The sequence below is a fragment of the Gobius niger genome (assembly GCF_951799975.1).
Source record: "Gobius niger genome assembly, chromosome: 15".
Classification (NCBI taxonomy): domain Eukaryota; kingdom Metazoa; phylum Chordata; class Actinopteri; order Gobiiformes; family Gobiidae; genus Gobius; species Gobius niger.
In genome coordinates, this window is record NC_136866.1 from 16,230,675 (window position 1) to 16,244,725 (window position 14,051).

The 14,051-nt window shown below is 39.8% G+C and overlaps 1 protein-coding gene across 1 annotated transcript in view; it reads left to right on the top strand.

Moving 5' to 3' along the window:
• fut8b (fucosyltransferase 8b (alpha (1,6) fucosyltransferase)) overlaps positions 1-14,051 on the top strand; it is a 140,359-nt gene that overhangs the window by 124,279 nt on the left and 2,029 nt on the right. The window contains exons 7-8 of the mRNA XM_079572740.1: positions 6,568-6,744; positions 8,222-8,372. Coding sequence (XP_079428866.1) covers positions 6,568-6,744; positions 8,222-8,372 — 328 coding nt within the window. The remainder of the gene's footprint in view (positions 1-6,567; positions 6,745-8,221; positions 8,373-14,051) is intronic.

Consider the following 14,051-nt stretch of genomic DNA (forward strand, 5'->3'; position numbering starts at 1 on the left):
CTAGCCAGGAGCCAGCTAACCCAGGTGCTCGTGTCACAAAGTGGACATTTTTTGGCCTAATCTGCTCCACTACATAGAAAAAAGGTATACACAGGAACTAAAAGTGGTCAGCGTGAAAACAGACCCTTTGGAAATGCCTGAAAGCCTCGAAAGTCGAGCACAGCCTCAGCACTATACTAACACCCCCCGTCTTTTATCCTGACCCCTACCCAGCCCTTTCTTCAGCCTTATGTCGAAACAATAGCTCCGGCTTCCACTGCGGTCAACGATTGACCTATATGGCCAGCCCGGTTTGTCTTCCTTCCCACATCTGTCTATATATATAAAGAAAAGAAAGAAATAGCCTCACGATTTGTCCGGCCCTGCAGCGATAGGGAGGGATTCTAAAGGCAGCCTCCACAAAAGCGCTCCTGACCTGAGATTTCGCACTAGATTTGCCGTGAAAGAGCTGTGCGGGGGGAATACAAAGCAGCAACATACACACAGGTACAGAGCCATTCAGAGAGCCAAGGCCGAGCGCTCTTCCCGGAGTGTGGATGGCGAGATTTGGTCCCAGAGGCCACTGTCTCGTACAAATGGGAAGTGTTGTCAAGCTCCGCCCCCTAACCATGCCCATGCTGTTCCTACATGAACACTGATATAGACATTTCCACTTGGCATTGTCCATTTTTCTTTTCTTTTGACTAGATTTAAAGTGCATTTGACAGGTTTTAATCCTTTTGTAATTAGATAAACTCTGCAGTATTCGGCATAGTTTTAATTCAGTAAAGCAGCAATTTACTGAGGAAAAGTTGGGAAGAGCATTTCACTGAATGTCCACACTATTCATATATGCCAGGGTTCCACGTAGCACGCCTCTACAGTATTCAGTACGGCTCGGTTACAGTACTCGGCTTTTCATGTACTATCTGCTGTACTCGCGGATGCACAGAAAAGAAAAGAAGAAAGAAGCAGCTAAAAGACAAACTATGAAGCTAAGCTACGTGTCAATTATATGCTAACACCAGAGCCGTGGGAAGATATTTTAGTTAGGGGGTGCTGAGGGACAAAATTTACCCCCAAAATACTTTTTCTGTGCATAAATCCTATTTATTAACCTCTGAACTCCCGCCTGAACCGAGAGCATTTTCTCCAGTTCAGCTTTACCCAAATCCAGTAGGCCAGTGTAACACCTCATTTGAAAGACCTACAAAACTAAATTGATCTTTTTCCTCACATCAGATCTTTTTTCATCACTTTTTTGTTGGGCAGTCATCTCATTTTTGTCAAATTTTCGTGACTTTTTTGTCACTTTTTTGACAAATTTGTAACATTTTTTTTGTCAAATTTTTATCACTTTTTCGTCCATTTTTTCCTCAATTTTTCGTCAAATTTTCTCACTTTTTTGTCAAATTTTTGTCCATTTTTGTCATTTTTTGTACATTTTTTATCACTTTTTCGTCAATGTTTTCTCACTTTTATCACATTTTCATCCTTTTTTTCGTCTCAGTTGTGTTGCTATTTTCACACCTTTTTTCCAGAAGCTTTTGGACTGGGGGTAAAGCTGGAGAAAATGTGCTCGGTTCAGGTGGGAGTTAAGGGGTTAATATTGCCTGCAGTTCACAAACCATCCACCAGGGGGTGCTGCTGCGCCCTCAGCACCCTGGGTTCCCACGGCCTTGGCTAACACCAGCTTGTGCTAACAGCGGCTAAAAGCTGTCGTCGGCAAAATCACCTTTTTCAACAACAGTATGATGTGATAATAAAATCTCATATGATCTGCCTGTTTTAGAGGGCAGTCCTCTCTCCTCTGACCAATCAGAGGCCAGGAGTCTGTTAAAGTCACGTTAGTGTCAGTTCAGCGCACTTTGGCTACAGCCAGAGGTCGGTCCCAAAACTTGTCCCTGGTCAGCCTGCATTGGTCCTGGCCTGGTCAGTGGGGACGCTCGCCTAACTGGGTAAACCAGGCGCTGGGCTGGGTAAGGCCTGCCAGTGGAAACTCGCCAGTGGTGCCCTGTGTAGTGCTCACGGCGTTTCATAGCGGTGTCCGTCTAAATGTCCAGAGCGAAAAAGAAGTAGTGAACTCAAAATTTGCCGCGATGCACTGAAAAGCAGTAAGTGGTGAAGGTCACTAAACGGGTCAAAATGAATGACACGTTTTTTATTACTACAACCCGTTACAGCAAAAAGTTGCTAACGTTAGCTGCTGACCTTTAGCTTGAGCTGTCACATGATCGATAGCGCGCCCTCTCAAGTAAAAAGGCTATAATCCAAGCCATGTTAAATGAAAGTAAATCTCTTTGGATTTGGGAAAAGAACTTCAGGATCAATGACTGTTCAGGGTTGATTTTTTTTTACCTAAATGCAGCAAAAAAAAAAAGCATTTATCCTTTCTAAAAATGTGGAAACAATATATTAAAGTGAGACAGGTGAATAGGGAAAAAATGTATATTTACAGATATCAATTTGAAACTTTTGCTGTATATCACTGGCATAAATGTGAGGAAAAAATACATTGCAAGTTTTCTGTCATTTTATCTTTTCATATAAGAACAAGGTGTTTTATGCCTAAAAATGCCCCAAATTTCCCATCTTTGCGGCGACGAAATCTGAAAAATGGATAGAGCTACATTCAAATTTATGGTTTCATTTTATTGATAAATGAGTTACCAAGACGTTTTCAGAGGGGATTTTGGATTTCTTGTTTAGTTTTAAAATAAGCAGTTTTTTAGTGGAAAATTTTGTAAAAATTACATTTTCGCCTTATTTTTTGACATTCAAAACTCAATAAATGGTAAACTCAATAAATAATAAAAAAAATCCCTCTGAAAAAATCTTCCAAATATTGTTCAGTCCAAGGCTGGAAAATGTGAAGTCTTTAGGTCCTACTGACGTGGACATAGTGTCGCCACAATGACAGAAAAAATGTGTTTTGAGAAAAAGGCCCTTGAAATTGCATTGTCCCATATAAGTCTATGGGCAAACATTGAATCAGCGCAATATTTAAACATGTTATTGTGAAGATTAGGTATATTTTCTGTTTCCGGGTGAAAGCTTGTATGTTCAGAGACCAATTTGGCCCAAAACCTGAAAACTGCAAACATTTAGTTTTGCCTGTAGTGTCTCCCCTTAAGCAGAGGAAGGGGGGTGAATTTGGATATTTGACAAATTGGGCAAAAAACATGCAGCTGAATGTGCTTTGATTTACGGCATGGAAGTTCAACAAATGTACATTTAATGCTGACTTGAAACAACTGTGATGCTTTCTCAGTGACTCTGAAAACTGGGAAACACTGGCGGATAATCTGACTGTTGATGAAGTGGGACAACATCTCAATAGGTGGGCCGGGGGACAAAGGTTTAAATGGCTGTGCAGTGCAACCAAAAGAAGGACAGATGGACAATTTCTAAGATCTATTTTATAAACGTGCCCGTCTTCTGGAGAACTCTCTCAAATCAGCGTTTTAAGTTTGCTACAACAATGACTAAAAGGCGCAACTTGGACGCCAATGATCATCGATTGAAATGTCCGCTTAAGTAACGATAACAGCCCGTCTCGCTCGCTTCGGCGCCGCGTCAAACCTACCATTGCCTTTAAAGACCTGTGAAGCAGTTACTCCAAAACTCGTTCCTGACTTTCCGAACACATTGCTAACCGGGGGCGGAGTTCGAAAGCACTTTCCACGTCTACTATCAGGGAGCAAAGTGTGGCTCCAGGACTATAGATACACATTTGTCTTTGTTTGTTTACATCTCTGCCAGCCAGGTGTTGTGACTATACTTGGCTTAGGTATACTGGGACCTGCTGCCAAATACACAGCTTTTTGTGTCGGAATCACCTATTTTTGCATAATCTTTATTTTGTTGTTTGTCTAAGCTCTAAATGCGTAAAACCTCTGAGCCGTAGATGTATCTGTGTTTTGCTTCTTTTGGCGAGAGATTAAAAGATGTCTCTCTGTCTGGCGCTCTGCCTTTGTGTATGTATCCTTTAATGAATTTAAATAGAAATTCCACAAAGGCCTACTCAATATCATCGATAAACGTTTTGCTTTACCCGCACGTCCGTACTTTTTCACTCTTTTTTTTTTCCAGCATGCATTGATTTCTGTTTCTCTCTGGATTTGGCCCAGTGGTGAACGTCTGGGCTAATCCGTCTAGCTGCACAAATATGCGCGCTATTCTCATGCGCACGCTCAAGAATGGGCTTTCCACGTCTATACATTTTTTCCGTGCCGCTCGGCGTCACGTCGGCTTAAGCCGGCAAAGCCGCATTGAAGCGAAAGGAAGCTGTGTCATGAAGGGGAAAAGCGGAAGACTAAAAAAAAAGAAGAAGAAAAATCGTTGTACAAATGGTGCGTGGTGAGCGGTAAATGTTTGGGGTGTTGTCGATAGAAGATGTCAGTGCCTATCGCTATTGGAAGACGTACAAAGCAAAACGGAAAGAGTGCCTTTTGCAGTTTTCCCTCAAGCTAGAAAGTTATTTGACCCAGGAGTGACAAGATATTTACACTTAAATTAAGATAAAACAACTACAACAGTCAAGTTAACAATAATGTCGATTATTTGACTGTTGCATATTTCCATAGTCGGGCAAACATCGCCGCACTGTCAGTCCAACTACGGCAGTATGATTCAGCATGAAATACTATGTGATTATCAGAGTTTTTATTGTCTGGAGCTCAAATCTATTTTGGGGAAAAAACAGTGACTTGGTCAGCATTTTGTCCAGGACTAGCCGTTCAGAGAGTCTCCCACCTGTAGCTTTGGAGCTGGACTCCCTCCTCACACCTTCCCCAGTAGCTCCACAGTGCTGCATCTATATAAGCTTGATCTTGATGAAAAAACAAACACATATTAATAAATAATAATACATAAAATTGAAATTAGATGTATTTATATGGAAGATTTTTTGTGTCATCAAAATGTGAATTTTAAATTTATGCTTTGAATCTTTTTAACATTGAAATAGCATATTGGATTTTTTTTCAGTCACTGAATATTCACGGCTCATTTTTCATTTTTGACTTGAAAATGAAAAATTCACCTTCTAAATATTCTCTGTATTATTTTTCAACACATCCAATTCAACAGTCTAAATTCTGAGAGTAAAATTTGCCAAAAATTAAATCAGTTCACCCTTAAAATGTTAAATATTTAAAGAATCAAGCCCTTAAATTCGACAGTAGAAATTCAGAGTGTCAAATTTGCAGTGAAAAAATTCACATCCTGGACTTGAAGGTGTGAGCAATCGATTCAGGATGACCGAGAGCTGAGACACAGGATGTTTCCTATTGGTTTGTGTCTTTAGTGGGCGGGACTTACAGATGAGGAAACAGACGTTGACGAGTCAAATGTTAGATTTTTGATTGATCCCTTGCACCATTTGCCGATGAACCAGAATTTGGCTTGGCTCAGGTCTTGGGGTCCAGGATGTTCTGTGTGAATGTTTCGCTGCGAATTTCACTCTCTGAATTTCTACTGTTGAATTTAAGTTCTTGACTTTTTAAACATTTAATATTTTATTTATTTATAAAAAAAATTTCTACAGCAAATGTTTCAGTTTGAATTTATATTATTATTATATTTTCAGTGTGATTTTTTTTAATTTTTAATTTGACATTTAAAAAAAAAAATCAAAGCAGAAAATTCACAGACATTTAAAATTCACATTCTGATGACACAAAAAAATCTTCCAGATATTTCCTCATTTTGTACCAAATTATTCAATTATAAACACATTGAACTCTAATTTTCAGATCAAATATATCTATAATATATCTATCTAAGTGACAAAAACTAATTTCACCGTAAGAAATTTATAATTATCTTGATGGTATTGTTAATAGCAATTATTTTGTCCAAAATATCAATATCATGCCTATTGATGAGTAACAAGATACTCAATGTGAGTTACTGTATTCAGGTACATATTAATTAGTTTTTTGAATACAGTTACTTTCCAAACATCAGGGGGATACATTGTGATATTCAGTTAACTTTAAGCTTCATCTTGCATGATGATGAAAAGATGGGGGGGTGGGGGAGAGTGAACTTTGTTATCCAAAGCTGCATGCGCTGAGCGGATATGAGACGCTGCAGCGCACGGCAAACAGTCTGTGTGTTTGAACCTTGTGCTTCATGTGCTGTGCATGAAACAATGAAAGTCTGCACACGGCCGTGTCCTTTGGAAAGCCAATCCATCCGCTTTTCCTATTTATATTGATGTGCTGCAGACAGTGATTAGTGGTGGTCAGAGGGGCTGTGAAGGGGCCTCTGCCAGTCTGTCCAAGGCAGCTGTGGATGCCAAAGTATCTTTCCACCTTTTTTTTGTGTCTGGGAAGTGAGAAAATCTGCAAGAAAATCGGTGGATGGTTACTAAAACACTGAGTTATCAAAAACCTGCTGCATTTCTCCATTAAAACCAGACCCTGTGTGGTCGTAATCAGTTGATATGATTACATGGTTGCTTGCAAGGGCATGAAAGTGTCAAACGCATTAAAACAAAGGTTAATACCACAACGCACAGATCACTGGCTTTTCCAATTGATTGACTTTTGCCTAACTGTCCTCTCCCCCGTCTGCTTCCAGGGTGCACGTGCGGAGGACGGATAAGGTGGGCACCGAGGCGGCCTTCCACCCCATCGAGGAGTACATGGTGCACGTGGAGGAGCAGTTCCAGAACTTGGCGCGGCGCGTTCACGTGGACAAGAAGAGGGTTTACCTGGCAACAGACGACCCGTCGCTGCTGCAGGAGGCCAAGACCAAGTCAGTACCTCCTCTCTCCTGGACCCGGAATCTCAGTCAAAAAGGATTTATCTGTTCGGCCATTGGATTGTTATTGCGTCAGTTGTCCCGCTGTCGCACACAAACTTTCTAATTCATTTAAAAGTGATAGTCTGTAAGTTTAAATGAATCACACATTTTGAAGATTGTGTATAATTTAAGGCCTGGACTTTTTTCCAATTAATTCCGATGTTAGCTTGTTTATTCACACAGTTAATCCTACATTCACTTATTTGAAAAGATCATTCTCCAAAATAAATGAAACCGCTATTGTCTTTGGAGTGTTCACACAGGCCTCACATCTTCAGGTACAATCAGTTCAAATGTACTGTAGGAAAATACAAAGACGCATCTAAAATAAACCTCTAAAAAAGAAATACAACCCCTAAATAAATTATGCTTTAGCGATTAACTCGATTAAAGGCACACTGTGTAACATTTTGGACTCTACTGTTGCCATCAACACAAAACATGCTCCTAATGACCAGCTCGGCACAGAAAATGCCTATGCTGCATTGGGCAATCAAAGAATGGGTTTGGATGAGGACCAAACCTGTTTAAATCTTAAATTCTGCTGACTTGAGTCACATCACCATGGAGACGAGCTGGAGACGTACCCACTCCCATGAAAGTTACTGTCATGTCTTAGGAGACGTGAGCCGCTCACAGCTAAAGCGCATGTTTGTATATTTATGAGGTTTATTTCAATGATGAAAATATCTGTCATAAAATAAGTGCTTATGTTTATTGGGTAAAATTCTATGGTGTGGCTTTAACATTTTTAACCCAGTCCCAGCAGTATAATTTACCGCCTGGGTCTGCAATTTGCCGTCACGTAATATTGAATAATAATAATATAGATGAGCTTTCCTGTGAACAGGCCTGTCAGGTCCAATCAGGAGGGCAGGAACTTGATCGCTTATTTTCAACTTTCTCTCACTCTCTCCTCACTTTGCAATCTCACAGACTGTCACTTTAAAGTGGATATGACACAAGAGACGCAATTATATTTAAGATTTTGCTGAAGATTGTAACCCGCTTTCTTTAGGTCGGCCATTTATAGTTTCACTTCCTTATGAGACGCCGACAGGAAGTGACATGGAAGAAGGACGACAATATTAAACTGTTGCCGTGCCAACCATGTTATGTCAATGTCAAATAAGTGCTATGGAACTTTACCTCTATCTATGTTACTTCCTGTCAGCAGCTTAAACATTCAAATATGTTTTCTGCCCAACATTTCTTCATCAAAATTGCTGCTTCACTGAAATAAAATGATAATTATGTAACTGATATTATCCTTCTAAATAAGTCATATTTTCAAAAGCATTAAAGCCTGTCATATGCACTTCAAAGGAACTGACATCGTGCCACCAAACAATCTTTCATGTCCCGCGGTAGCCTTGCTTGCTCTTCATATTAAACCTCTCTTAAATCTTTTTCTTCTTCTTCTTGACAGGTATCCAGACTACGAGTTCATCAGCGATAACTCCATCTCGTGGTCAGCTGGACTGCACAACCGCTACACCGAGAACTCCCTCCGAGGAGTCATCCTGGACATCCACTTCCTGTCCCAGACCGACTTCCTGGTCTGCACCTTCTCCTCACAGGTCGGGCGGCTCTCGTTCATGTCGCGTCTAGGTTTGCTAAATCCTTGAAACAGGCCAGTATTTATCAAACTTTTCGAATAGACATTTATGCGCTTCTGGTTGAATTTTGGAGACTTTTTTTGGTCTTGTTTATGAATGTGGTTGGCACTGCAAGGCCATTTTAATTATCAGTATTAACACCGACAGTGGTGACATTTTGTGTCTTCACTGTTTTTGCGTCATTATCAAAGCAGTGCAAAAATACTGTTCATTTTGTTGACTATAATATTTTTTTCAAAGTAGTGTTTTTAGTGACTGAAAATATCAAATATCAAATTATTTGCAGACTAAAACTGAAAAGGAATATTTCGTTTGCAGCCTATATCTAAACGATTAATGAGGTTTTTTTTTCTTTCTCAAATTGTGGTGGTATTCACGCTAACAAGTGGATGTAGTCTCAATTTCTTGACACTTTTGTTTTTGCAGTGCTCAAGTCATTGTTTAGTCCCGGGGTGCCCCCAAAGTGGGGCCCGCGAGCCAAATTTGGCCCGCCGGGACAATTAAGTTGGCCCGCCAGAGAGTAACCTACTTTTGCGTTACGTACGGTATATACTAGCCTGGCTTTACCAGACCCTCGTACTCATTGTGCTTTGTACAAGTGTCTGGACCTTCACAATTGAGCTCCGTTATCAGGTGGCAGGGGTGAACTCCTTTGAAACCATTGGATCTGATTTTCGCTAGCGTTTGGTCGTGACGTATGTAATGTGCCCGAGTGAGTGAAGCAGCAATCATAACTCTATCATAACTCGTATCATAACTCTATCATAACTCAATCATAACTCTATCATAACTCTATAATAACTCTATCATAACTCTATCATAACTCTATCATAACTCTATCATAACTCTATAATAACTCTATCATAACTCTATCATAACTCTATCATAACTCTATCATAACTCAATCATAACTCTATCATAACTCTATCATAACACTATCATAACTCTTGGGGGCATTCCTGGCACATTCCAAGGCTTCAATTTTAATTTCTGGATATTTGGGGGCCGAGCCGGAACGGATTGAAGAGCTTCCTTTACTTTCGTATCCGCCGCCATTACCAAACTACAACCAGCAAATGCTTGACGTCACCTACAACCCCCGCCTCCCCTGCTTGCTGAATGGCAGGTTGAAATTCGACCGATGTAACGCGGTCACTGAGATCAGACCCAGACATACATGTAGGGAAATGATAATTGACCGGAGTTTACGGATGGCTAAGGCCAGGCTAGGTTAATACTAACTCTCTCCCATTCATTCTCAATGGTAAATAAGGATGCAGTACACTTTTGGGCCACCAGCGTCAAATTGGGGGCGCTGTTTCACTCCTTTCACAAAGTTAAGGAAACACTGTTGTGGTGTCTTGGGCTGCGTACTAAAGTACTAAACACTAGCAACTAATCCTTAGCCTTTCATGGGGTCAACTGTTAGATCTCTATGCAGTTAGTGAACTAGAGCTTCAGATCTATTTTGTACAATCCGACTGTCCTTACCCAGGGGAAGGGGAAGTGACATCACCACCAACAGCTGTTTTTCTTCTTCTTTAAAGTTATTGGTGGAGTGCGGACCAAACAAAAGCACATGCTGCCACCTACTGTATAGTGTCCAACAACAACAACAACATAGTGTCAAAACAAAGACATTTAAGGAGAAATATAATCCAAATGAGCCATCACATTTCCCTTTAGTGTTATTTTATCTCAACAGCTGTTTCATAAAGCTACATTATGCAAATGATCCATGTGGCTTAAGTTTCTACTAAATGAAAACAAAAGCACAAACTGTCTTCATTTAATCCGTTTACTGAGGCGGCTCTTTAACACACTGACATGTGACTGAGCTGTGGTGACAACAATATGTATTTTGTCACTTTAATTAAGTTTGGCTTGTGCAGAATCCTTTTTTTTGTATTTCAATTTTTTATTAGTATTAAATGTGCGCCTTTCAATCAACAGTAGTTGCGCATGAATCACTCGAGGGTGGGGGCGAGGGGGGTGGGGGGGTTTGGCGCAGTGGCTTATGGGATGGCACATAGCTCTTAATCACCGGTTAGTTAGCGCCAGAGGTCCCTATGCTAAAGTGGCTATGATAGTTAGCATTGAGGCTCCTTTTCCAAACTCCTTCCTAACTGACAGCCCAATTCGGAAGCGTCTTGTCATGGCGGACGCTGATGCACATCCGGTTTGGAGTAAGACCTCTTACCAATCTGCTTGTTTCGGACGCAGCAAAGGTGTTTATCAATCACAGAGCGTTGTAGCGTTGTTTCCAACTTTTGTTGCAAAGGTTGTTGAGATCAACAAAGGTTCATGTTAAAAAATTACTTATAAAAGAATGTATGCTGAACTGACACTTTCAAAATTATTTAATGTGGCATTTTCTTTGAGTTAACAAATGAATGCGGTAAAGTCACTGTAGGTACTGCAGATACAGGTGGTGGTGTTGTTTACATTTGGCACTATATTGCTACAACAGTTGATCTTCTTCAAAAACTAGGCTTTTGCCATAGTTAACCTTTATTTTAATGTAGCATGTTATTTGCATACATAGAATCAAATCAAGTGTATACAGAAAATTTTAATCAAGTAACTATTATTATTTGAAATCATATGTGTTTCACGCTTGACATCGCCATGTTTGGCCCTCGGAGACCTCTTATTGCGTAGACCTATTATTGACCAGACCACTGACCGTACTCTGAGAGCTCTGGTTTATGGTGTGAAAAGTTGGACAACCGCTGCAAACAAAAACATAATTTTATAATCAAGCAAGCTTTCAGTAAGATTTGAAGAAAACACAAATGCATCCATTGTTTCTTTATATTTGTTTCCTACCGAAGAATGACAGATCGTTCAAGGTAATCAAAACAAAAGCTCAGTTGGAAGCAATAAGTCAATGCTGGTTGGCAATATTTAATTGTCTCTCTCTTTCTTCTGCCTCAGCAGCTCTGTCCAAACAAACCGCTGTTTATTCCCGCATACAGCTGCATGTGACAGTCTGCTCCGGCGACGTGCAGTCAGGCTGTTTTTCTTATCAAACTCAGGTGACAGTCACGAGGCGAGAACCGCGACAAGTTTATAACATCTTTCATGTGATGGCGTGCGGCTCCATTGTTTAGCTCTTACGCGCGTTTCAGGGAAGTTACCCAATCTTTTATGCCGCTGACATTAGCACGCCATTTGTCATGTATTATTCTGAGCGCGTCGCCTCTCAAAGTGCTGCTTTAAAGACGGTTACAACAAAAGAGCGGATGGGCTTCACGCCAGCCGCGAAAAAACATATCGGCAAGTCTCATAATTCTCTCTTTTTCTATGGCCAAGCAGAATAAATTGCCCAGGCTTTTACCAGAACAGAAAGTACGTTGCTAGAATGTAATTGCATTCAAGCAATTTGCTAGTATTCACGCTTCAATTAACCGTAGAATGTATTTAAGAAACAAATAACAATATATTGGAAGCAATTTTTGAACAAATGCATGGTACTTTAATTGGCGGTAAGCTGTCACACTAACTATGAATATTGTGATGAATGGCGTTTGCTAGCTATTTTTCACATATGCCCGATTGATTTTCATAGAAATCATGTTTATGCTTGGCTAATTAGTGATAAGGCCATGACGATATATTTCTAAGACTACCAACTCAAGCATACATATAAAGCGGCCATTTTGTGACTGGACAGCGAGGCTCACCCCAATAGCAACCAATGTAAAACCAGGAGCAACATTGTCATTGATTTTAGTCGTGTTGTTAAGCTGTATTAGCATAGGTTTCTCCATTCATTCCCAGGGTTCAGTGGTTAGCATTCATTGTATCCCTGTTCCATGTTAATCTCTTAACCCCCACCTCAACTGAGCGTGTTTCTCCAGTTCGGCTTTACCCAAATCTAAAAGCTTCTTCAAAAAAGTGTCGAGGATGAAAACGCAACAAAAGAGCGACAAAAACGTGATGACAAAGTGATAAAAACGCAACAAAAGAGCAACAAAAAAGCAACAACAAAGCAAGGCAACACTTTATTTTACACTACCTGATACATTGTACCAAACTAATTTTAGTACAATGTAATGTGCTCTGTAACAATATAACTTATACCCATGGGTTAGACACAGTGGATTAATATGTATTAGCAGTTTGCATGTACATAATGTAATAAGACATAACTTTAACCCTAACCTTAAGCCCTAACCCTAAGGGTCTCCTGTCCTATTACCGTAGGTACTTAGAACAAAGTACTAATACAAGTTATTCCATTGTGTATGTAACCCATAGGCACAAGTTATTACAGATTGTTACAGAGCACATTGCATTGTACTAATTTTAGTTAGGTGCAATGTATGAAGGTACAGTAAAATAAAGTGATACCAAAAAGAATGAAAAGAAATGTCAAAAAAAGGTTGCGTCAACACAGCAACAACGCAAGGAAAAGGTTTAGACCAGTTTCGTAGGTCTTAGCTTTCAAATAAGGTGTTACATTGGCCTGTACTGGGGGTAAGAAGTAAATATATATTGGTCATCTAGTGGTCCATGAACAGATGTAGCTAAAGTCTATGCATCCTATAAAACATTTGAAAAACTGCAAAAACCTTATTTTCTCCCTATTTTTCACACGTTTGAGCACCATGCGGGTCGACTCGAGACTGCCCTCATTTTTTAGTTTTACTTCAAAGTTGGGTCAGTCCGTGTTCACTCACACTCGCACCAAACGTCGCACCATCAGCCACGTAATAACGATAAGCTGAACTTTTTCCTCACTTGGTTAAATTCAATGAGGCTGATACACGAGGTGAGGAGAAATGACCTCGATCAGCTCATGGAGAGGGAAGCTTTACTGGAGCATGAAGGGAACGAGAGGCAGAAGAGAGATATACCTGGATGATATAAAGTTGATCCATTTTACCTCGTCAGAGCAGTAATCCAAATGAATGCAGCGTGTATTCATTCTTTCTTCTCACAACAAAGAGCCATAAAAGCGAGAGTTGAAAAAAAAAGAGAAAATCAAAAAGCGGGTTGCAAAAGTGTTTTAAAGTTATGGAGTGTATTATGTTCATTTTAAGGTCATCTTGGATGGTAAATCCCGTCAGTAATTGCTAACTTTGTCTAGAGATGCTTTATCATTTGCACAGATAAGACAACTGGCAAAAGGAAAGTGTTCCGAGTTGGACTATGAACTCAATTTTGATAAAGTATGTGCCGCTGTCGTGAAAGCCTGACTATAAAATCAGGAGTGGATTAGTGAGCTGTCCATCACTTGTCAGTCATCGCCCACTGAGCAGACGCCATCATTATCAGCCCCACATAATATCATTAAAAAGTTTTGTATTTTACTGAATATCCCCAAACAAACTCATTTGAGCAAACTTGGGTTTTTTAATGTTCAAAAATATTAATCGAAATTAATCACACTTTACATTAGCATCACAGACACCTTTTCAGTTTCCTTTTTCCTGCAAGGCGTTGCTTAGTATGAGGACCGTGGCTGCCAAAACAATAAATATATACAGACATAAATAAATACATTTAAAAAAGATAACATTTGCAAAGAAATGCATGCAATTATGAGAATAAGTGCATTTATTTCTGTATTTATTTATTTATATATTTATTTCTGTATTTATTTCTGTATTTATTTTTTTATATATATTTATT